At 28.0% G+C, this 25512-nt stretch overlaps 2 protein-coding genes across 2 annotated transcripts in view; one reads left to right on the top strand and one right to left on the bottom strand.

The window, feature by feature from the left end:
• LOC129913378 (uncharacterized) overlaps positions 1–13745 on the bottom strand; it is a 123660-nt gene extending 109915 nt beyond the window's left edge. The window contains exon 1 of the mRNA XM_055992005.1: positions 13389–13745. The gene's annotated coding sequence lies outside the window, so the exon portion shown is untranslated. The remainder of the gene's footprint in view (positions 1–13388) is intronic.
• Positions 13746–21009: 7264 nt separating this feature from the next.
• On the top strand, positions 21010–21699 carry LOC129913286 (uncharacterized). The gene is made up of 4 exons (XM_055991870.1): positions 21010–21085; positions 21145–21233; positions 21302–21438; positions 21522–21699. The coding sequence occupies exons 2-4, from the start codon at positions 21167–21169 to the stop codon at positions 21618–21620; spliced, it is 303 nt and encodes a 100-aa protein (XP_055847845.1). The 5' UTR covers positions 21010–21085; positions 21145–21166; the 3' UTR covers positions 21621–21699.
• Positions 21700–25512: the final 3813 nt, after the last annotated feature.

The raw sequence follows: 25512 nt of genomic DNA, 5'->3' as shown, positions 1-25512 counted from the left end.
GTTTCATTACAATAAAAACGAAATTCCCAAACATATTGTTTTTTTTTTTTTGTTAATTCATTACTACTTCAGACACTTCCCAAAACAATTATTTATAAGGTTTCAGTGTCATATGTCATTTGTATTAAGCTTTAGAAATTTGGTATTTCTGGTATTTAATATGACAATTTAAGTAAGTGCTAATAGTATGTGTGTTGTCTTGAAATTTGTAAATTATTATTTATCATAATTTTGGAAAAAATGTATCATTAGAAGCCAACATTATTCAAACAAAATGCATATAAGTAAAAAAAAAACTAAATCTAGGATAAATTATTACGATATTATCCTATAGACGGCTAAACTTAATAGAACATCACATAATCTATAACAAGTGGATACAAAATACTTTTCTAACAATATCTCATTTGTTAAATTATGATAAGTATCTTAGAAGTTATGAGGGAACATACATTCTCATATGCATAAATACCGGTTAACTACCTACCTTTATTTTGGCTACGTCACGTTTAAATACGTGGTTAAATATGCCACAGTCGTCACCGTGAATGACTCGAGATACGTGCTTACACGATTGGCAGTCTTACAAAAGATTCATAGCAAAATCTTTTTTTTATTAGGGCTCCATTTGCGAGGAGCTAACTCTTCACGGGAAAGCAAAAAACAACATTGGTCCATCCTATCCCTAAAAAAAGATGAATCTTCCTTCTTACAAATATCTCCAGACACAAAGACTGACAGAACGGCTTTCGTTGCAATAAATTCAATGGTGAAGTGGTTAGATCTTTTGGTTTTTTATAGCAATAAACAATCTATTATATGTATTAAAGTTTGGTTTTGTGTACGTTCGCTAACCGGCCACACCGACTGACTTATTTTCTTAATTTTTTTTTTAAATCAAAGAGGCATAAGAGGAGAAGGTTTAAGACAAAAAAAAAATTAAGATTTTATAGGGTAAATAGGGGTAACAAGACATTGAAAAAAGAGCCTATTTTCTAAACGGTAAGTCGTAAAGAGTTGACTTTTTTTTTTAAATGATAGACAAATTTATTCAATAGTTAAAAAAGGTATTGAAAAAATTCAAAAAAATTTCAAAACCAAGTTGTGAAGGTTTTTTTGCAGTCATAGACCTTCGACAAAAGACTAATTACTGGTACGCAAAATTTTGCACAGAAATTTGAGTTACACCATGAGAAAGATATTTAAAAAAAAAAAATTAGGGTTCTAAAACGGATTTTTTTCATTTTGAAATAAAAATTTTTGAAAAACAACCTAATTTTTAGATACATTTTTGAGTAGTCTTTTATTTTTTTTGGAATTTTTAAAAGTCTGCAAAAAATCTCAAACTTATAGGAAATATAGGTTTCCATCATGCGCATGCATGTACAAAATTTTGAATTTTTAAAATGATTGACCGAATAACGGGAAAAACAATTTTTGTTTGTCCCAAGTTTTTTGGCCGTTTTTAACAGTTTTTTATTTTTATCTTTTTTTCTTCAATAGATAAGTAAATGAAATTTACAGTGTAGATAGATAATGGGCAAGACTATATTTGTACAATTAATTTTGTAATGACAAATTTGAAATAACGGTAAAATAAAACTCTATTTTTCAACACGTTACATCTTTTGATCTGGAGCTTACAATGGTAAATTAAAAAACTTCAGAAATACCTCAAAATACCTGTGGGGATCTGTTGCATATAACGAGTCACCAGTGCGTTGCAGTGAGGGAAGTACCGTAATCTCAGTGTGTTATTTCGACGTGGTTGGCTTTAAAGAATTCTTACTTCTTTTGTAGTCATCTCAGAAATAAGATTGAACCGTCATGAGAAAGGTGAAATAATAAGCTTTCACATGATAGGTTGTCATTGAAAAAAATTAATTCAATAGCGTGTGAAAATAAAATTATAAGTTTTTTTTTACTTTTTTTGATGAAAATTGATCGTTTTCGCTTTTTTCAAGAGATATGTACGTATCTATAGATTCAAAAAATGTATGAAAAATTTAAAATATTGCAATCCACAGCAAAAAACACAAAATATATCATTTTTTACTGCCATAAATCCATTTGTTATTCTATTATATATTTTGCATAGGCCACTTTAACTTAATGTTTAAAAGTTAACCTTTTTAAACTCATTTTATGAACTTTTCAAGTTTTGATCATCTTTTTCATTTGAAAATTAACTAATTACAGAATCGAAAATGAGAAATAAATACAAGAAATGGCGGAACGAAGTCCGCCGGGTCAGCTAGTCTTTATATAATTTATATTTGATATTTTGAAAGCATTTGAAAGAGGTTTCACAGTACCTTTCGGACTGTTTAATACAAATCGTATTGCGTCTGAAAGTCGTATTGAAGTTTGAAAAACCCACAAAAAAATGATCGTATGTCCCAGGGTTGTGTTTTGTGTCGGACTCTTTTGCCGAAATAATTTCCTTTGTGTAATTTTGTATCTACTATAGTAATTTGCTTATTATGATAGTATTCTCAGTTTTTCGTATTCATTTGCAAATGCGATGTTGTAAAATTTACTATTGCATTGCAACTGGGCGTACATTGAGACAAAGGTCATATAATTGTAATATTAAATGTCAATCTCCTGAAAACCTATACTTACTCTTTATAATTGATTCTGAAAACGCTATGACATGCCTTCATAGCATATGACATTTTTAAATTTTCTGTCAAAGTTTTAAACTTTCTTCGAATTTTCTTTGAAATAGTGTTGATAAATTTACAATTGTTTGAGTTCAGAGAAATTTATTACGCATGTGATCAACTTTGACATGAAATATGTTCCCAAGGCATGAATATGCAATGATTTTATGATTTCCCTAGAATTGTGATGCAGTAAAAGAATCAGATGGAATGAGAGATTGATCGATTTACTGCAATCGACAATAAAACGCTTTTCTCTACTTTATTTGATTGAAAGACTTATCAGGAAAAAAGACTGATGTATAAAGACAAAGAGGTGGGTAGCAATTTTTTTGCATGAGGGGTAACTGATTCATATCAATATTGAAAGCCTTTCCGAGGAACTGAACAATAACATTGCAGTTTTCTTACATGAACAAAAATTGTTGGCTTTTAAGAGAGTGGTTTATGTTCATGACTTGGAAAACATGTGACAGTTAAGGACAATTTTAACTGAATTTGTTTAAAATTCTCATGGGTAATAGCTATTGTTTATTTGAACGTATTTTAATTTATTAACATTTACAAAAAAAAAATAGAAAAACAGCGAAATAATAAGAATTTAAGATAAAAGAAACTAATTGAATCAAAATTCTTCCAAAACAATCCATAAATAAAACTGAAGCCAATTATAACATGATGCCAAACTGAGCTAAAATCGAAAGGAACTTTCCGGGAACGCTTGTTTTGGGATGTATTTAAGATTAAATTTTTTTTTTGTAGATGCCTAAAAATCTTGGCAAAATATAATTTCAAAAATATTTCGGTCCCCTTTATGAAGTAAGAAAAAATCAATTATAGTCAAAAAATCATTTCCGGGAACGGCTCTAACGATTTTGATTAAACTTTGTATACGTAATATTTAAAGCAGTGGCAATAAAACTGCATTTTTATTTTTCTCAAAAAAGTCAAATAACAAAAAAAAAAATTTTTTCATTTAACAAAATTTTGCCCTAAATGTCGGCTCTTAACCAATATCAATTTTTTTTTTAAATTTAGATATAGCTTTTAAAATCTACAAGTAGACTAACATAAAAGTGCTTTGAACTGCAAGAGCAAGTACGTGAGACCCCAGTCGTGCATTTAATTTTTTATTTTTTTGATAAGTTTTATTACAGCCAAAATTGGTTAGGATTTTGATTAAAAATACCAAAAACAAACAGAATTACAGAATTATGTCAGTAAAACTACATTATTTAATCAGAGTCCTTAAGTGGGATCGGGTCAAAATTCTGGCTTCAAAATTCTGTTTTTCAAAATTCTGTTTTTCAAAATTCTGCTTTTCATAATTCTGTTTTTCAAAATTCGGCAAAAAATTAAAAAAGGGTTTGGAAAATGTTGAAAAGCGCGCGATTTTTAACATTTTCCAAACCATTTTTTAATTTTTTGCAAAATTCTATAAAATCATCAACCTACTTGAAAATTTATCTACTTATTTGATTACTTACCTACATAATTTGTCATTCTTTGAATGCATATTAATTTTTGTTTTATAAATGAATACATTTGAAAATATTAAAAAAAGGTTTTTAATACTAAACATTTCCGAAAATAATTCCAAATTTTTTAATTTATCAAATAACGATGAATATATTCAAAAATTTGAATAAGAAAAGGAATATTTTGTATCAACAACATCGGTTCCAATAAGTTATAGATTTTATTTGAAAGAAAGCCAGTCTTTGCATTTTAAAAAATATTTGCGACACCTAAACAAAAAAATTTAGAAAAGTAGCAATGTTGAATTATGTACATTAATGAGGTGTATTTTTCTTTAGTCAGCGCATATGCTATAAAAAAAAAACAAAATTGGCAGAATTTTGAAAAGCATAGTTTTAAAAAGCAGAATTTTGAAAAGCAGAATAGAAAAAAAGTAGACTTTTGAAAAACAGAATTTTCGTTAAAAAAGCAGAATTTTGATAAGCAGAATTTTGAAGCCAGAATTTTGACCCGATCCCACTGTAGTTTAACTGACATAATTCTGTAACTCTGCTTGTTTTTGGTATTTTTAATCAAAATCCTAACCAATTTTGGCTGTAATAAAACTTATCAAAAAAATACAAAAAAAAAAAAAAAAACATTTTAAAAGAATCACTTATAGCCTAGGTATTTTGAACATGCAAAAATCGCATTTTTTATATAAATTGGTCCCTGAAAAACGAAATAAGGTCATATTTGATTTATTTAAGTCCTAATACCTCAATATAACAATGCATCATTAAAATTTGTTTTACCAAGGCCACAGTAGTTAATTGAATTGGTTAATTGAAGAATACACTTTTTTGTGATCTTCCTGTTTATGAACCGATAAATGGTAGGTAAGGTATATAGAACATTTGAGTACGAAATTTTTATAGCCGGGATTTGCTCTTGAGATTGCTAGGGTCGTCTCTAAAAAGCACTTAATATCAGTGAATAAAGATCTTTTAAAGCTCTAATTTAAAAATTTTTATTCATGGAAAACGAAAACTCTCTAGTAAAAAATATGATACCTAAATATCATAAAAAACGTTTTCTCTATTGATGTGGTAAAAATACTGGATCGGTAATGGACTAGTCTAGTCCGGTTCTGAAATTTTCAGAAATTATTTTTTGGGTTGGGGTTATAATTCCGTCTGGGACAAAATTCTTTTTTCAAATTTCTGCTTTAAAAATTCTGCTTTAAAAAATTCTGTTTTTTTTAAATTCTGCTCTTCAAAATTCTGCTTTTCATAATTCGTTTTACAAAACTCTGCAAAAACTAAAAGAGGCTTAGGAAAAAGTTGAACAGCTCTCCCTTTTTAACCGACTTCCAAAAAGGAGGAGGTATTCAATTCGTCTGTATTTTTTTTTTTTTTTTGTGTTTGTACTTCATAACTTTGGACTAAGTGAACCAATTTTGATAATTCGTGATGTGTTGGAAAGCTGGTTTCTGCAGTGTGATGCCATTTATTGCAATAAAAACTATGAGAAAAACCATAAAACCCATTTTTGATCTTTGGAAGTAGGTTTTGTTTTTTTTATAAAAATGATAAAAAATGTTTTGATTACTTATAGACCAGTGCCAATAATTTTTGAAAATAAAAAAATTATTAGCAGCATAAGGGTGGTGGGAAAATTAAGGATAAATTTTATATGAAAGGGGAAAAATAAATTGCCCACAAAAAAATTGGGGGAAAGGGGGTGGGTGGGCGAAAAAGTGGGGTGGGTGTCAAAAATCATGGTTTTTTACGATTTCTGTCAAAATTAGACGTCCTATCGAAAAAAGTCAAATGCAAAAGTTGTAGGTAGTGTAAATGTCTACAACTTTTACTCAAACAATTTTTTTCTATAACCTCAAAAACATTGAAAAAAATCCAAAAATACGATTTTTTGATTTTTTATTTTTATCTTATACAAAAATAGTTGGATTTTAACAAAACTTGGTTAAAAATTACTTTGTTATGTTTTCTATCTATTAAAAATGTTTTTTGAGCAGAAAGTTAATTTTTGGATTTTTGACGAATTTAATTTGAAAAAATAGCAAAAAAGTTACCGAAAAAATTTTTGATTTTTGAAAAGTTTGGAATGCAATTATTTAGCTTAAAACCGTTTTTTAAAGATTGTGTGGAAAAACTATACTTTTGTTTTAGAAAATATTGAGAAAAATTGAAAAAAAAAAAAAAAAACAAAAAACGATTTTTAAGATTGATTTTTCCGTAAATGACAGTAATATTGGCGAGAAATAATTTTCCATAGAAACCAAATTATACTTTTCTAATGGTCATTGACCTTTTTAAATTGAATCAAGCTATTCAATCAGAATAGCTCTAACGTGCAAAGTTTTTGAGATATTGAATTTTGGACGTCCCAAACACTTTTTTTCTGATTTTTGGCATAGTAATATGTCAAAAACGTGATGTGATAGAATTTTTCTGACTTCAGATTCGAGCTCAACGCACAAAAAACCATTAGAAAAATATGCTTTTATTTCTATAAAAAAAACTTTTTGACTAGTGAAATCGAACAGGGAAGAAAAAATCGAATGCCTTGTTCGATTATTAGATATTAGATGTAAAAGATATTACTTACTTTGTCAGTTACTTTTTATATTAATTTTTCTTGATAAATTCAAATGCTTTAAGAAAAGATTTTTAATGTTTAATAATTTCGAAAAAAATAAGGTAAATAAAAATTAGCAGAATTTTTTTGTTCAAATACATACATATATGGTGGCAGAATTTTGAAAAGCAGAATTTTTAAAAGCAGACTTTTGAAAGACAGAATAGAAAAAAAGTAGAATTTTGAAAAACATAATTTTCATTAAAAAAGCAGAATTCTGAAGTCGGAATTTAGACCCGCTTCCACTTTTTTTAAATGACATTATAAAAAAGAAAATATTAGGCTACACAGTATACACATACAAATAAAATCACAAAAAATATAATGACAAAATATAAGCAATAAATTATTTGTTTTATATATCTAATATTTTCAATTAATTAGGTGCATTTTCAGTTTGTTTAAACTAATAATTCATGGATCCTTGATGTTTGCCAAAACTCGAAATTTTCCAAAAAATACTTTTTTGCATAACTCCACTTAAATAAATAATTTTAGATCTATGTAGACCTAATTAATTAAAATACCAACAACCTTAAGAAATTTTCAGCATGATATTTTGTATTATTACATAAAATCCTTCATTCATATTCAATTGCAACCAAAAAAAAAAATGTAAAAAATAATTTGTTTTTATGTTTTCCCACGGTTTCAAAATAACCTTTATTTTGCTAATGTTTTCACCCTGCGTCAGCACATTTCCTCCTAAAAACACTTTTCAATTTCTGCTACCACTCAAAATATTTCCAGTTTACATTAAAATTATTTTTTTTTTTTTTTTGCTTTTCATTACGTACATTACAGAAAAAGCTGAAAGTGTTGGTGTTTTTGTGGTGACTGAAAGTCTTAACGTCATGTTTTTCCCAGTCTTTTTTTTTTTTTTTTTTTTTTTTTGTAAACATTGTAACCATTACGACATTAGACTTCACCATATTAGGGCTACTATAGAATTTGAAAAACATGACCTACATTTTTGTTTGGTCCTTTTTTGTTCATCTTGTTTTTTTAACATGAAAAAGGACTCTCTATTAACTAAACGTTGCTGTATTTTTCTGTCAAGTACAAGATGGTAAAATTTTCAATAATCATCAGGAAGCACACAAAAAAAATAAATGGTTAACTTCAGATCGTTTGGCAAAGAAGAATACACTCAGACCAATCTCTTGGAATTAGAAGTGTCATTCATTAACTAAAGTGATAAAATGCTTAACTGAAAAGAATTAATTGCACAGAGTCATCTGGTCATGACCAGGTGAGCACGACTTAGTCATTTATTTAATTTTTTTTTTCTTCTTATCAGCAGAATGACGTAAATTAAATTGCTATCCCTGCATTTTAACTAAGCCTGGCCATAGGGAATTCAAATCACATCTCAAGGCAAAAAAGACTTGGGGCATAATCGTGTTCCTAAGTGGAAAGGAATAATATGGAACTTCCTTTTTGATTTCGACGAAATGTACTCAAAAGGGTATGTTATGGATTCATTGAAAAAAGGTCAAAGTTCAAAATAAAAACATTGTACCAAAAAGACCACCTTCAAAATGATGAAAAAATGACAAAAATCGATGAGAATATAAACATTTTTCATTAGATGCACCTGATTGGTATAAATATGGCAAGTTTTGTAAATTTTCATAATTCCTGGGCAAATTCTGGTACAAACAATAAACGAAATAATATTTTTGTTTATTTGTACATTTCTTTCTATTTTAAATTCATCTTAAACTGAGTTCGTTTAATAATTCACTGATTGGTATAAACTGGTCTAACACAATTAATTAGTAATTTGGCTATCTTCAGTATTCACATACCTAAAATGCTTCCATTTATGGAAAAGTAGAAGCAAAATTAATATATTTATACCAATTCTGAATGGTATAAAAGGCGTACCATTTGATATTCTTGAAATTCGTTTGTATAGTGTTTTGAATTACTTTTTTTCTCTGGAATAGCACTCGTAATGAAAAATATGTTTTTAGATTTATGTTCTGATTGGTATAAACTGGTATAAGTCATAAAGTTGATGATTTGACTATTTTCTCATACAGTTTACAATGTCTTCGTATTGAAAAGAAGACTCGTATATTATAAAGTAATACTTATGATCATTTTATAATTGGTATAAACTGGTCTAAATTCAAATAAAGCTTTGTGTTTTGAAAATTTCTTAAAGCATTTTCGACTCCGGTATCATTTTGTGTAGAAGCAAGTTCAAACAACCCATTTATAACATTTTCATCGCAATCGTCAGTCGATTTGCACCGATGCTTTTTTCATCTTTCCTCCACCAATACAGCTGTCAAGTCCGCACAGAGTGCAAAAAAAAAATGGATAGAGGAGGGAAGAAGAACTATATGCCCGAAGGCACATCACTGAATCCTACAGATAGTTCACATTTGAATAGTATTGTACTTTGCCATTGTTAGAATGCAAATTGAAGAAGAAACGGAAGAATTAAACGACACGAGGGAATGATGAGAAGCCATTTTCTGATATGGAAAATAGGTTGTGAGAAATATAAAGATAAAAGCAAAAAAAAAAAAAATATATAAAGAAAAACAAAATAAAACAAAACAAAGACAATTTTCATAGATTGTATTTCTATGTTAACCTTGGTGACGAGAGTTTTCATCTTTCTCTCATCAAAAAAGAAGAGAGAAAAAGAAAGTTCCATTTATAATATGTATATCGAAGAAGAAAAAGGAAAACAAAAAGACCTGAAATGAAAACTTTATTTATCTGAAATTATATTTTTTCTTGAATTCTCCAAGGTAAGATGATGTGTTAGGAGGGGGCATACACAATTTAAGTGTTGGTGTATCTATACACCATGATAAATATTTTTTTGTGTTGTTGTTTAAAGAAGGTTAACTTTTTGGTCACTATGGCGTATGTGGAATATTTTTTTTGTGTTTTGTTTGCTTCTGTTGATAGCGTTTATTTTTTTCCAGGATCTAATTTACTTTTTGTATGTTGTTAACTTATCAAATCAATAAAGAATAAAGTGGGGATAAGAAAAAAAAAAATTTCATGATTATAAGGATAACGGCATGGAAATGTATGAACATTTAAACAATGTGAAACATGATTTATTTCCTACATTGTCAGTGAAACAAAATCATAGTTTAAACTCTATCGGTAGGAACGCGCTTCAGTTGGAATACTTTTTGAAGGAGCTTACAAAAAGAAAACCTGAAGTGCCTTAAGAATTTTGTCAAAAATACGACTTTTTAAAGAATAGTCAAGAAATTTCAACACATTTGATGAAACGTTATCCCAGGAGGCTATGATGCCATCAATTGGCGTCCCTTTCTTCAGACACAGCTTTCTATATTTATAAACTGTTCATTTTAGTTAATCCCACATATTTAGCGTTAAATCTGAAGCTTAAGGAACAAGATTGCCAACTTAGTTTCTTATAAACTTTGGCTTTCTTTTCCAATTTCAACCCATAATTTGTGAAACGGGCCAGTGTCCTTCTAAAAAATGATTCGTAGGACTTAAACAATATCGTGGAATAAATCCTAAGTCCATTTTAATATGGTTTTGTAAGGTAGGCCATTACTTTACAGCTGACAAAAACAGAATCAAAACTTTTTCTGATCTTTATCTATTTGTTCTTTTCTTATCCACAATAGCTCAGCAAATGTTTTTAATTTATTTGAATTAATTTTGTATTTAAAAATAATCTTCTTGGTTGTAAAAAAAATCTTTCAATTCGGACGTAGTTTGGCAAAGATAAAGCCAGTTAAGTTTTTTGACTTAAAATTACCCCAGAAATCGATGGTTTTCATTTGGGGCGATGACTATGGGATACCCTGTATATTAAGTTGTCATTCAGGCAGACAGCAATGAGCCATCAAAATATCTCTAATCTAATTAATGTAATCAGTTGATAGTATCATTGTTGTTAGCACCAAGTTGAAAATGAGCCCCGAAAAACGTCTGAAAATATTTTTGTACTAACATGACTGTTATGACTAGACATTTCATTGGACACTTTAGAGACCAAAGATATCCACGAGACGAAGACCCTTAAAAATATAATTCTTTCTATGATACCTAGACGAATAATTTTTCAGCACAGCAGGTAAAATGAACCAAAACCTGTTCAAAAGTATGTTATTGTTCATGATCCTGAATTTTGCAGACAATTTGTCTGCTGAGGTTTGGACAGCCACCAAAGTCGCAAAACTAGTCTGATTTTGAAAAATTAAACGCCAATCGCTTCGTTAAATCAAAATCTAGGGGCGATATTTTTTAGTTTTTTTTTATTTGTCTAAACCAAAAAAGTTATAGCCAAAAAACGCAAAAAACATCAAAAAAATTATTTTTTATAATTTTGGACTTTCGTCAACACTATAATAATGGACTGATTTTTATAAAACAAATGGCAATCGCTTTGTTTTATAAGAATCTAAGAGCTATATTTTTGAAGAAAGTCCAAAATTTGTTTAATACATTTTTGGTGTTTTTTGCGTTTTTTGGTCATAACTTTTTTGTTAAGACAACTAAAAGAAAACTAAAAAAAAATTAAAAAATACCGCCCCTAGATTTTGATTAATTGAAGTGATTGCCATTTATTTTTTGAAAATGGGTCCATTATTACAGTGGTGATGAAAGTCCAAAAATTTTTAAATTAATTTTTTGGTGTTTTTTGCGTTTTTTGGCCATAACTTTTTTGTTAAGACAAATAAAAAAAAACTAAAATATATCACCTCTAGATTTTGATTGGTCGAATTGATTGCCATTTATTTTTTGAAAATGGGTCCATTATTACAGTGGTGACGAAAGTTCAAAATTTTTTAAATTAATTTTTTGGTGTTTTTTTGCGTTTTTTATCATAACTTTTTTGTTAAGACAAATATTGTCTGCAAAGTTCAGGATCATTATTGTTCTACTATCTAAAATATGTCGGGTCCTATTTTCCCTGAAAAATTATTGTTTATGATGTGTTTAAGCATTTGAGTAGGATTGCCAAGTATACTTACTTGCACGTATATAAAAAAAATTGCACCCGACATTATTTAAAATAGAAAAAAGTCTCAGCTAAAATTTATTGTGTAGTTTTGCCTTTTTATGTACAAAAAATCATCCTCTTTTTTTGTTAAAAATTAGGTTTTTTGTAGTATTTTTAAAATTAATTTATTAATTTCTCTCACTATCTGAGTTTCCATTTTACATTATAGTTATGGAACATATTATATCTTTAACACTTAAATTGGCAATCCAATCTTTATTTTTACTTTCAATGTCAACTAATCTTTCAATTGGCACCAATTTTTATCCTCTTACCTTATAAGATAAGTAATTCAACTTTCGCTTCGGTGATTATAAGAGTTTCAAGCTTTTAGGGAAAATATTTTAAGATTATTCGGAAAATGTATAGCTTTAAATTACTTATTTTCCACTTAACGCCTTACTGTTCAAACCATACAAATTTGTACATGTTTTTAAATTTTCGAAGAACTATATACTTAACAAACTTTTCCGTAAAACATTTTCAACTATTTAAATAAACATCATTTTGATCTCAAAATTTGTTTATAAGATTATAAGGTTTAAAACTCATTCCACCTTGACATTTTCACTAGAATATTGCACAAAGTTAAACAAAAATTAAAAAAAGAGTCTTTTCTTACTTTCGTCCTTAGGTATAACACGAAAGAAGAATTTATTTTGAGAATCAAACAACCTTTGACATTTCAACTTTATACACGTGCCACTCAACAAAAAAAAAAGGCAGAAGTAAATCCTTAACTTTCTCCAAAAATGTTAACTGTAACATGGTAGAGAAATAAATATCTATCTTTAAATTTATTTTAAAATCCAAGTTCCTACTAATTTATGAATAAAATTAAAATTAAAACTATTTCAATTAGTTTCACCTCAGTAATTAGAGTTTTTTTTTTGCAAAGAACCTAAAAAATCCTGTTCAACTTAAAGTTCATTTTACTAAACAAAAAAAAATCAATTTCAAGATAAAAAAAAATTTTGTTTTAATTAAATTACCTAAATCTAATCTAACTATAAATTTAGGGCATCAATATTTTCTATTTCTATAAAATTCTTTTAAAAAAAAGAGCACACACTATCGAACAAAAGGGTTTTTTTTTCATCCACATTAGATATTGGGTACTCGTGTATATGAAAACCTACATATACAACCATGACATAACCTGCATTCGCGTTTTTTGTTAGCCTCCCTTCGCCCTTCTACGTCAATCTTTTCGTATTGGTGCGCGTTAAGGGATAATAACCGCTATATAAAAACTAAAAAAAGACAAAAATTTTAAAGGAAAATGCCAAAGTAAACATTTAGACAGATATGCAATTGAATGTAGTATAGTGTTTATGTAACTCTTTCCCTTATAAGCTGGGTACCAGCACGTGCTTTATAACACCGATAGAAACAAAAACACTTTTAATATATTGCCACCCCATTCTCATTCCACCCCCTCCCCCCTCATATTTTCGCACTTTCCTTCATCTCTCGTTGTAGAGGTGTCACAAACTAACACACTTGCAAATGGATAAAATGGAAAAAGAAGAACAAAAAAAAAAACACCCTATTTAAACCGCCAACAAAAATTGCATACTCACTCGAATTCGTCCTTATCTCGTCAGGATATCAAAATCTAGGTCCTTGGAGGATATACCAGGATATGAAGTTTAAAAAAACGTATGTTTGTTTGTATGAAATTCTTTGCAAACTTTATTTTATAAGTTAAAAAATTTGTAAATTTTATCCTTTTGACAAATTACACTTTTTTATCACCTTCGCAGGAGACTTTACAGAGAGACGGTTTTTTTTTTATTATGGAACGCGCGCGTTTATACCTACAACACGAGAAAATTATTGTAGCTCAGACGTACAACACACAGGCACACTACCAACACACAAATACAATCAAAACCAAGTTGAAAAATGGATTCGATTTTTTTTTTATAGGTCGAAGATATAAGCCTCTTCAGTGGAGCGTGAGAAAAAATCCGGATTCGTTTTTACTGACACAAAAAAAAAAAAAAAAACCTGCACAAATTAGGACGAAAAAATACGAAAATTCCTTTTGCACTGTACTACTTGGCGTATACGTAACTTTATTTAAGTATTATTCCCTCGAGAGAATCAGTGCAAGTTGTACATTTTCTTTTTTTTCCAAAAAAAGGGTATATATGTAATTTTTTAGGGCAATAAAATATAAATCACGGATCCGCAGTGATTTTTGGAAAGCTAAAGGTTACCGCTGGCTAATTATTTGCACCGAAATCGTCGACGAGTAAATTCTGACTAACTGAATTCGGAGAGAAATATAGTCCTCTGACTTGGGGTAGCTTGTTTTGCGATTGCGAGCTCCTGGTAGAGCAATGTCTATACTCAGGTTCTCAATATTTTGAGTTCTGGTATTGTACACACGTAAATAAGGGGAGGTTTTCGTATAGTTTTTTGAGGTGTTTTACCAAATTCACCACTCTCATCAGTCGCCCTCTGACCAACCCTGTTCAGTGTATACAGTTGAGAGAAGCTAGAAGTAATTGCGGCATTTGTAAAATGGCGCGCATGACGGTAATTCATGCGGGCGGGCGGCTCAGCAGGACAGAACAGGGTCAATATTGAGAGCAAAAGGCAGGAAGTTTGATGGTGGAATGGGGATTTCCGGATGTTTGTTTCGAATCGGGGGGGTTATCCATAGTTGTATAGTTTACCCGCATGTTTGAGGTGAAATGGTTTTTATTTTTTTTTTTTTGTTTTGTGTTCAAGGGAAAACAAATTCGTTCAATAAATTTTTCGCAAATACATATAGACATTATAGAAATTATTTGTATATCGACATAATTCATGTATAGAGGTAAAGGTAATTATATGTATGTTTTATGTGCTGCCATTTGTATGAAGCATGTGCGTGCGTACCATGTGACTTTCAAAAGCTTTGCCAAGATGTTTTTTTTTTGGTGTGTAAAAAGGCCTTTTCTTTACAGAGAGTTGTGGTTTGTGGGTGGAGGCGTAGATATTATTTCAGATTGTTGTTTTTTTCTTCTATTTTATCATTTCATTGACAGAGAAATCCTATCAGAATGTGGGAGCAGCAGCAACGCAGCGTGTAGACCCCAACAGAAGTTCGTCTCTGATGACCGATAAAAGTTGCAAAGATACCGGTTGTATTTTTAATGACATACCTAAAGGAAGATATACCTACAGAGATTGATATATGAAAGTCTTGGGAATTTCTATAATAACCCAGTTGGAAAAGTAACCATGCAGGTCAAATTGGGTGAAAAATCAAGCAAGCAAAAAGAAAAAAATAAATGAATTCAATGTGTGAGGTGAATTTTTAATCGGACTTTGCTTTAACGTTTTAAAGTTGTTTTTTTTTTTTTTGTCTTATAGCTATATACGGCTTTCTTTGTGGTTAAGAAGAGTTAAAAGGATATTCTCAGTTCTTGCCGAAGGATTATATTTAAGTCAGGTTATCTGTATACGGGGAGACGTTTTTTTTTTTTATTTTTGTATATAAACTAAATATTTTCTTTCTAAAGAAATGGTCAAGGTTGAAAAACCGTTTGTCGAGAGAGAAAAGTTATAGTATTTCCTTAAGAAATTCAATGCATGTTCGTTTTGCAGGTAGGTTTAGATTTGTTTATTTGAGATTAAAGATAAAAATTCTTAAAATTCAACTTAAGTTATTTTAGAATGATTTGATATTAAACGTTTATAGGTAAAAGGGTTTTTGAGTCAAGTTCGAAAATCAAATTACGACTTCAGATAAAAAATGTTTGATTTTGTTATGTGGATGTTTAAGGTCTTCTAACTTTAACTTAAATATTAAAATAAAAAACTTTCTCGGTGAATGTTTCTTAAAATAATAAGATTTCTTATGGAATGGAATCCATTCAAATTCTGTTAAAATCAAAGTGAACTGCATTTCTACTGAGTTGTAGAAAAAACAAGGCCGATGTAAAAAGAATTTTCTTCTTAAAACAAATTCAAGTGAATTCAAGTGTAATTTAAATTTTACATTAATTATATCGTCGGCACAACGCCAAAACCGCGAATCTGCATTTTTGGACATTTTGGCTTTAATGTGTCATTTTACTTGTTATCGGTCCCTCTATTCACTGCGTCAATCCCAATCCTCCATCTGTTGCCTAGAAGCCTTAAATATCATTTTTTGTTGCACGAGTTTCCATAAGATTGCATGTGTTTCCAAAACTTTGAAGCCATTTTTCTCAAAACTACAATTATGCAGATTCGTGGTTTTGGCTTTGTTCTAAATTTAAATCTAATTAATTTAGAAAAGCTATCAAAATAGGCATTTTTACGGTTTTTTAGAAAATTTACTGCTATTTTATTTCTATGGGTGATAAGATTAAACTGAAGTTTAAAATACTTGAAATTCATTTGCAAAGTTATAGATGTATTCATCGAACAGTTTTTCTGTTATGAGCGTTTGAACTTCTGAGATGAAATAAAACACCATATTTCTGCAGGTCTAAATGACTTAATTCTTTGAACTTTATTATGAGCAAAATCAAATTCTTTTGAGTTTATTTGAACATTTTATTGATAAATATCGTTTAAATTTAAGATAAACGAAGGAAAAATTTAAAGTTTTCATTTTTGGATATTTTTCCTTACTTTGAAAATTTTTTGTTTTTCCTTGGTTTATCTAAAACTTAAACGATATATCGATTTTTTTTTGTTCCCTTAATTTTTTGGGCTAGTGTAGTTTCGAGGGTGCATGAACAAAATTGATTTATGCATTAATAGCAAATTGATTGTTACCATTCAAAAGCTAGGTTATTAATTGAAAGTGAAAACACTTTCGTCTCGTTTTATTTTAATGCGTTTAATACCCATTCCCATACAGAGAAAAAAGACATGCTAAAGACAAGTGGAATTAGTATTAAAATAAGCAGATTTCTGCATGGCTTTTACCAAAAAGACCGCCCGCACAGTGGTGCCTTTGGTGCTTTTTGACGTCAAAACTCATTTGCACGGCTATTTCTGGAAGAAAAGTCATGAAATTTAATACACTGAATGATAATTGTATGGAGAATACGAAAAGGCTGCCAACTTTTTTATTAAAAATAGCGGCTCCAAAATGGAAGAAAGAATGACTCGACTAACAATTTTGCTTCTGTAAAGCTTTTTACATGCTTCTTTTGCTTCCATAAAGCTTTATAGAAGCAAAATTGTTAGTTGGGGAGCGTTAAAATAGAATTTTCATTTTCAAAACAGTGTATAAGCTAGAAATTAGGCTAAATTATGACAAAAAGGTTTCAGATCTTAGATTTAGGATTCATAGATTCATATTCTTTAAAAAAAAAATCAAAAATATTAAAAACAAAGTCCAAAAAATGGCAAATTAGTTAGTTTTTCTAAAAAAAACACACTTTAAGACCACTTATTACGCTATTTTTCATGGATTGTTTTTTAAATTAGCACAATTTTGAGATCTCTTCTATTTATCATAAGAAAATTGAAAATATTTCGGTTATATGGTTGCCAACTATGTTTTTAAGTAAATATTAGTTCAATAAAACTGAGAATTTATTTTTTCTATAACTCAAATATACTTTTCTAATAGATTTTAATGTTCTAAATTCAAATCTGAAGTTTAAAAAAATCTATCACACTACGTTTCGTAGATAAAAATTAATTTTTAACTACTTTTATCTCAAAAACGTGACGTCATAGATTTTTTTCGACTTTAGATTTAAATTTAGAACAAAGCCAAAACCACGAATCTGCATAATTGTAGTTTTGAGAAAAATGACTTCAGATTTGAATTTAGAACATTAAAATCTATTAGAAAAGTATATTTGAGTTATAGAAAAAATAAATTCTCAGTTTTATTGAACTAATATTTACTTAAAAACATAGTTGGCAACCATATAACCGAAATATTTTCAATTTTCTTATGATAAATAGAAGAGATCTCAAAATTGTGCTAATTTAAAAAACAATCCATGAAAAATAGCGTAATAAGTGGTCTTAAAGTGTGTTTTTTTTTAGAAAAACTAACTAATTTGCCATTTTTTGGACTTTGTTTTTAATATTTTTGATTTTTTTTTTAAAGAATATGAATCTATGAATCCTAAATCTAAGATCTGAAACCTTTTTGTCATAATTTAGCCTAATTTCTAGCTTATACACTGTTTTGAAAATGAAAATTCTATTTTAACGCTCCCCAACTAACAATTTTGCTTCTATAAAGCTTTATGGAAGCAAAAGAAGCATGTAAAAAGCTTTACAGAAGCAAAATTGTTAGTCGAGTCATTCTTTCTTCCATTTTGGAGCCGCTATTTTTAATAAAAAAGTTGGCAGCCTTTTCGTATTCTCCATACAATTATCATTCAGTGTATTAAATTTCATGACTTTTCTTCCAGAAATAGCCGTGCAAATGAGTTTTGACGTCAAAAAGCACCAAAGGCACCACTGTGCGGGCGGTCTTTTTGGTAAAAGCCATGCAGAAATCTGCTTATTTTAATACTAATTCCACTTGTCTTTAGCATGTCTTTTTTCTCTGTATGGGAATGGGTATTAAACGCATTAAAATAAAACGAGACGAAAGTGTTTTCACTTTCAATTAATAACCTAGCTTTTGAATGGTAACAATCAATTTGCTATTAATGCATAAATCAATTTTGTTCATGCACCCTCGAAACTACACTAGCCCAAAAAATTAAGGGAACAAAAAAAAATCGATATATCGTTTAAGTTTTAGATAAACCAAGGAAAAACAAAAAATTTTCAAAGTAAGGAAAAATATCCAAAAATGAAAACTTTAAATTTTTCCTTCGTTTATCTTAAATTTAAACGATATTTATCAATAAAATGTTCAAATAAACTCAAAAGAATTTGATTTTGCTCATAATAAAGTTCAAAGAATTAAGTCATTTAGACCTGCAGAAATATGGTGTTTTATTTCATCTCAGAAGTTCAAACGCTCATAACAGAAAAACTGTTCGATGAATACATCTATAACTTTGCAAATGAATTTCAAGTATTTTAAACTTCAGTTTAATCTTATCACCCATAGAAATAAAATAGCAGTAAATTTTCTAAAAAACCGTAAAAATGCCTATTTTGATAGCTTTTTTAAATTAATCTCAAAAAATAAGAAAACATTTTGTTTAACAAAGCAAACTTAATTTCTTTGTAGAGAATTAAATGAAGTTTTTAAATATGTCCTTGAATATTCTGTACAGTGATCCGTTGTTGAGATATTAATAGTCAAAGTCAAAAATATGGTTTTTGGTTTGATGACTGATATTGCAGTCTAAAAAAAATTTTAGAAGTTTGAAACAAAATGAATTTAAAAGCCAAATAAATAGCCTTTCTTAAAATAATAATCATTTTATCAGAAAAAATTGTCCCACTTTCTTAAGAGAAAAGTAAAAACAAAAAAAAATTGGAAAATTTTGGTTTTTGAACAGTTCCAACGATTTAGCTATTTTACCGTTAGAAAGAAAATATTTTAGCATTTAATCCTAAAACTAGAAGAATAGAGCTGTCACATGCTTTTTATTTTGTCATAATGCGATCATTTTTACTTGCGATATAGGTACTATAGGGCAAGTTTAGGATTCGTAACAATTTTACATGCCATTACGATGATGGAGAATGCCAAAAAAGTGGGTCCGGCAATTCTGTCTGTCTGTCTGTCTGTGTGTCTGTATCTATCTGGAGCTGCAGCCTAAACAAGTGAAGTGATTTTCTTCAAACTTGGTAGTTAGCAGTTTTTGGTGATTCCCTAGAGGGGAAATTGAAATTTTTTTTTATGACCAAAACTAACGGTACCTGCCATATAACGGAAATACAAAAGTTAATTTTTTTCAAAAACGGCTCTAACGATTTTGACTAAAATTTTTGTTTGTAGTATTACACATGAGAGCCAACTTTTAAAATAAAAAAAATATTTTTTGTACCATTATTAACGGTACCTGTCATAGAACGGTTTTTTTCGTTTCTAAATATCTCGTACAACATTAACCCGATTTTAATAAAAAAATTTATACAAAAGTGTTTAAGTAAAGGTAATATTAAAATTTTAGAAAATTTTCAAAAAACGCATTTTTTGATTTTTAAAAAATATTTCAAAATTTTTTTTTTGAAAATCAATTTTCTGAAAACGGATTAATGAAAAATTTTGAAATTAAGTTTTTATGTGTAAATTAGTTATTTCTTCAAAATGGCATACCAACTATTTTTTTGAAAAATGTTAGAAATTTTTTATATATAAATTATTATAATTATTTTTTAAAAAAACGGCTCCTACGATTTTCGAAATTTTTTTTCTAAAAATACCTTTTTATACAAGTAATAAAATGCTATACTTGTTTTTTTTTTAAACATCATTTAAAACGGTGTTTAATTAATTATAAAAACAGATTTTATTTTTTACACTACTTATGAAGTTTCTTGAAAATATCAAATTTTTCCTAATTTTCTTGAATAAGAAGCTTTAACATTAGAGTTACTTAAATTAAGCATAAGAGCAAGTACGTGCGACCCCAGTCGTGCATTTTATTTACAGCCTATCGAAAATCACTAAAAAAAATCACGTTTTTTTTTGTTCCCTTAATTTTTTGGATTAGTGTATGAGAATACTATGGGTAACGTAGGGGTAATGAGACAAAATTCAAAGATCAACGATTTTAAGAAATAGATTGATTTTTGAAACACGGTTTGTTTTACAATCTTTAAAAAGTGCTGAAGCTTCCTCACTGTTACAAAAATGTATATCTTAAAAACTGTAGGTACGTTTTTTTGCAATATAACAATAAGACACAATGTTTTCTTTTTTGAATTTGGAAATAATAAATGATACATCAATGTTTTGTGTTAGCTCTCTCTTTGTGATGCGAATTTACAGCAAAAATCTTTACTTTCTGTTTTAAAAATTCAGTTTGTATCTGATATTTTATTTGTCAAATGAAGCTAGGTTTCATTGATCAGTCATTTTCATGCGTATCTTAGAAAAAAGAACAAAGTCATTAATTAGAGTAAAAATGTAATATAAATCTTGTTTTACGGTTGTGCAAGGTAATCTTGTATTTGTTGTAAAACAAAAGTAAGTTCTAAGTTGCGTTTTTGAGTTGCGTTGAGAGTATCTGATTCGGAATTAGAATTAGTACAAAAAATGTAACAAAACATAACTACACGCGCTAGTTTCTGTGTTAAGTTGATTTATTATCATAAAATCAAACTTTGAGTGATATTTTTGTTAGAAAATTTTAATAAATTAATTTATAAATTATTTCTATTTGACTTTGTATATATTTTTGGTGGAAAGGTATAGTTTTATTTTTATGGATGATTAAGAAAAATGAGTCTATGTTTTATTATTTGTAGCTTTTTGAACTGTTTTATAACCATGGATGCAGAAGTATGCCATTTGTTACAGATGTGGGGCCTAGGGAACTACATAAATCTTTTTAGACGTAGGTTTATTTATTTGTTAATGGTTGAACAAAAGTGACTTTAAATTGAATATTAATTTATTTCATAGAAAATTCAATAACATCCAGTTCTATGGCATTACTAGGACCAGCTGAAATAAGGGAACTTTTCCCAAATATAGGCCACCGAACAATTTTTACCCGTAATCTGGAGGAATATAGAACAAGATATCATCCACAAATTTTGGTGAGTTTGATTTTTAATTATGTTATATTGTGCATTGTAAAATATAATTTTAAAAAAAAATATAATTTTAATTTAATTTATAGACTTATGCTACTGGTGATGTATATATTAACAGCTATCCAGCTCCAGAAGTTTCTTCTTATTTGTCTTTAAACTACGAAGATACAGATTTGTTTTTTTAAGTTGCCAAAATAATGTAATTTTCAGTCAATGACTCAAAACCAATAACCAAATTGTTTAATATAACTTTAATTTCGAAGAAAAATAGATGCAAATTAATAAATGATGTGCTCGGAAAATATCTCAAAAAGTTTTTTTAATATTTGAAGAGCTTTGAAGTATTCAAGGTTACCTAATAGCTTTTTTTTTTCATTGTACAAATTCTCTGTAAATATAGTAAATTTTATTTTAAACTGAAAAAGCATAAATAAAGGAATAAAAAAATTTCAGATTTCACAGAAATGCTATTTAAACAAATTGTCTTCATTTGTGAGAAAAGTCAAAATTTCAAAAAAAAAAATGTGCATTTGCTTTCCATTACAAATTTAAAGAAATATATTTATTGCAAATAAAATAAAATGCACAACTGGATCGCATGTACCTACTTGCTCTTATGGTAAAAGTAACTTGTATCTTAAAGCTTTTTGTACACAAAATTGGGAAGATTATAATTTGATTTTATTAAAGCATTTCCGATAATGTTAAAAAATAAAATGCACGACTGGGTCGCACGAACTTGCTCTTAGAGTTAAAATTGCTTAAATTTTTAAGATTTTTTACATAGAAATTTGGAAAAAAATAAAATTCGGGTTGGGGTCGAAATTCTGCATGGGCTAAAATTCGGATTTCAAAATTCTGTATTCCAAAATTCTGTATTTTAAAATTCTGTAAATTCAAAATTCTGTATTCTAAAATTCTGTAAAAACAAAATTCTGGATTTCAAAATTCTGTATTCCAAAATTCTGTAAATGATAAAAGGAAAATTGCTTTGATAATGAAAAAAAGTGCGCACTTTTTTTCATTATCAAAACAATTTTTCTTTTATCATTTACAGAATTTTGGAAAACAGATCTTTGGATCTTTTCTTTGCAGAAAATACTTTGAAGTAAAGTATCTCCCCAATTAATTTGCATATGGCAATGACATACCTTGAATACCAAAATACGAGTAATATTAAGCCAAGAATCTTCATTATGTACATATTTCATCAAATTGTTTTTTGTTTTTTTTTTTGTAGGTAAGGTCAGGGTTTATTTCTTTTTTTTTGTAAGTTCTTTTACTGCCATTTGCTGACACAAAACTGAAATATTTAAGTAGAATATAAACTCATATTCCTTAATTTTTCCTCTGCGTAGACTGCCTCATAAGGTTTTATGTAGAACATAAATCCTTAAGTTTCGTTTTAGCAAACGGCTCTTATACACTGTTATACTTAATTTGTTAATTGAATATAAATTGTTCAACAGGCAAAATAAAAATGTATAAGTTTGGAATATACAGAATTCCAAAAAGCAGAATAATGGATTTGCAGAATTTTGAAAACAGAATTTTGGATTTACAGAATTTTGAAATACAGAATAATAGAAAAGCAGAGTAATGGAATACAGAATTATGTTCATACAGAATTTTTTATTCAAATACACAATTTTGGTCATACAGAATTTTGGAATGCAGAATAACGACCCGTTCCCATAAAATTCGTTTTTTAAAAAAATAAAATAAAATCTGAAATCAAATTGCACTCCAAAACAAGTATGTATGCAGTTTTGATTGATATGTTAAGATGCATTTTTAGAAAAAAAAAATTTCAAAATCGTTAGAGCCATTTAAAAAAAAAAAACTAACTATAAATAATTTTTTGGAAAAAATGTTTTAAAATTAAATTGGTATGCCATTTTGTAGAAATCACTAATCAATATCTAAAAACAAAATTTCAACAAAATTCAATTTCCTGTTTTCGAAAATTTGATTTTTCAAATTTTTTTTTTAAATCCAAAAATTTTTTTTTTTTTTTGGAAATTTTTTGGTTTATATTTAAATTGTATAAATGCTTCCTCACAAAAAGTTTCGTTGAAATCGAATAAGCAGTTTCGGAGATAATCGGATTTGAAAAAAACGGTTCTATGGCAGGTACCGTTAATAATGATTTTCCAAACAAAAATTTTTCATTAGAAGATAGACCTTAGCTGAAAATTAACATTTAATTTTTTTAAACAAAATCGTTGGAGCCGTTTTCGAGATATTTCAATTTTACTAAAAACGGTATATGACAAGTACCGTTATTTTTGGTATATTTTTTAAAAATCCATAAATGTTTTTAAACGGAAGCGGGTCATAATTCTGCTTGTCAAAATTCTGTACGACAAAATTCTGTAGGGTCAAAATACTGTAAGACCATAATTCTGTACGTCATTATACTGTAAATACAAAATTCTGTATGAACAAAATACTGACTTGCAAAATTCTGTTTTGCAAAATTCTGTACGGCAAAATACTGTATTTTCAATACAGTATTTTTAAAGAAATTTCCTTTGATAAAAAAAACACGAAATAGAAGCTTTAAATATAATTATTGACAGTAAAGTTGTAATTTTATACAAACATATTTATTAAAGTAAAAAAGTAAATCAATTCTAGGAACACAAATCAAACTTTTCTTAAACATACAAAATACATTTTACAAAAAAAATGTAAAAATCAATATAAATTTAATTTTTTTTTTTCAATCCGTTTTAGGTATGCAACGTGGTTTAATTCAGATTGTTTTTTTAAATAAGTGTAGTTTTGTTTTCTCTCTCTTTTTTCCGTAGCTCCTAATAAAGTACCTAGATTAATCAGCATTAGAAGTTTGCCTCTTTATTAAGTTGATATCTTAGAAATTCATAGTAAACCCTCTTTTAAATATATCTGTATTTCAAAATTCTGTAAAAACGCTGTAAAAAATATGGTTTTGATAATGTACAAAGTGCACGCGCACTTTTTTAAATTATCAAAACCATATTTTTTACAGCATTTTTACAGAATTTTGAAATACAGTATTTTGACCAACCAGAATTTTGCTATACAGATTTTTGAGTTTCAGAATTTTGTTCGTACAGCATTTTGCACATACAGAATTTTGACATACAGTATTTTGGTATACAGTATTGTGAATACAGAATTTTGCAACATACAGAATTTCGACCCCAACCCTTTTTAAACAATAAACATTTTCGTTTAAATCGGGTTAGTCTTGTACAAGATATTTAGAAACCAAAAATATGTTTCTATGGCAGGTAAATACTGTTAATAAGAGTTCAAAAAATTGTTTTTTTTTTTTTTAATTTTAAAAGTAATGGGTCTTATTTGATACATTCAACAAAAAACATTTTACAATTAATCTTTGTATCGTTCATTAAAAATATATATATATATATTTCAACTACTAAAAAGTATTTGCATTAAAAAAAATAATTGTTGCAACTGAAAAAAACTGCATTGAAAATAAATTTTTTTATTACAAATAAAAATATTTTGCAAAAAAGAATTATATTTTAAGTATAAAATTTTCTGCATGCAAAAAAAAAGTTTTTTAATATCATCGATTTCTTACAATTTTTGCTATTTGACCATACATTACCTAGCTTATTCTAATTCAACAATATTGATGTTAATATAAGGCCAAATAGCCAAAATTATAAGAAATTCGACGAATATTTAAAAAAAATTTAATGCACACATTTTGCATTGGACTTTTTTTTTTAATGCAGAAAATATTTTATTTGGAATAACAGTTTTTTTAATGCAAAATAATTTTTTTTGCAATAATTGAAATTTCAGTTTTAATGCAATTTTTGTTCTTTTGCATTTTTTTTAATGCAAATATGTTTCAGTTGCAATTTTATTTTGTTTGCAATACTTTTTTTCTATTTCAGATGCATTTTTTTTTTAAATTGATATTTTTCCAAATAATTAGATAATTCTGCAAATTATCTCATTTCGAATGTCGGATAAAAAAAAGTTTAATTTAAAATCTGAACTTACTATCTCATTTGGGCTGTAGTGAAAACAGGCAAACAATTTTGGTTCTATAAG

The sequence above is a fragment of the Episyrphus balteatus genome, chromosome 3 (genome assembly GCF_945859705.1).
Source record: "Episyrphus balteatus chromosome 3, idEpiBalt1.1, whole genome shotgun sequence".
In the NCBI taxonomy this organism is placed as follows: Eukaryota; Metazoa; Arthropoda; class Insecta; order Diptera; family Syrphidae; genus Episyrphus; species Episyrphus balteatus.
This window is presented reverse-complemented; position numbering and strand designations above follow the sequence as displayed.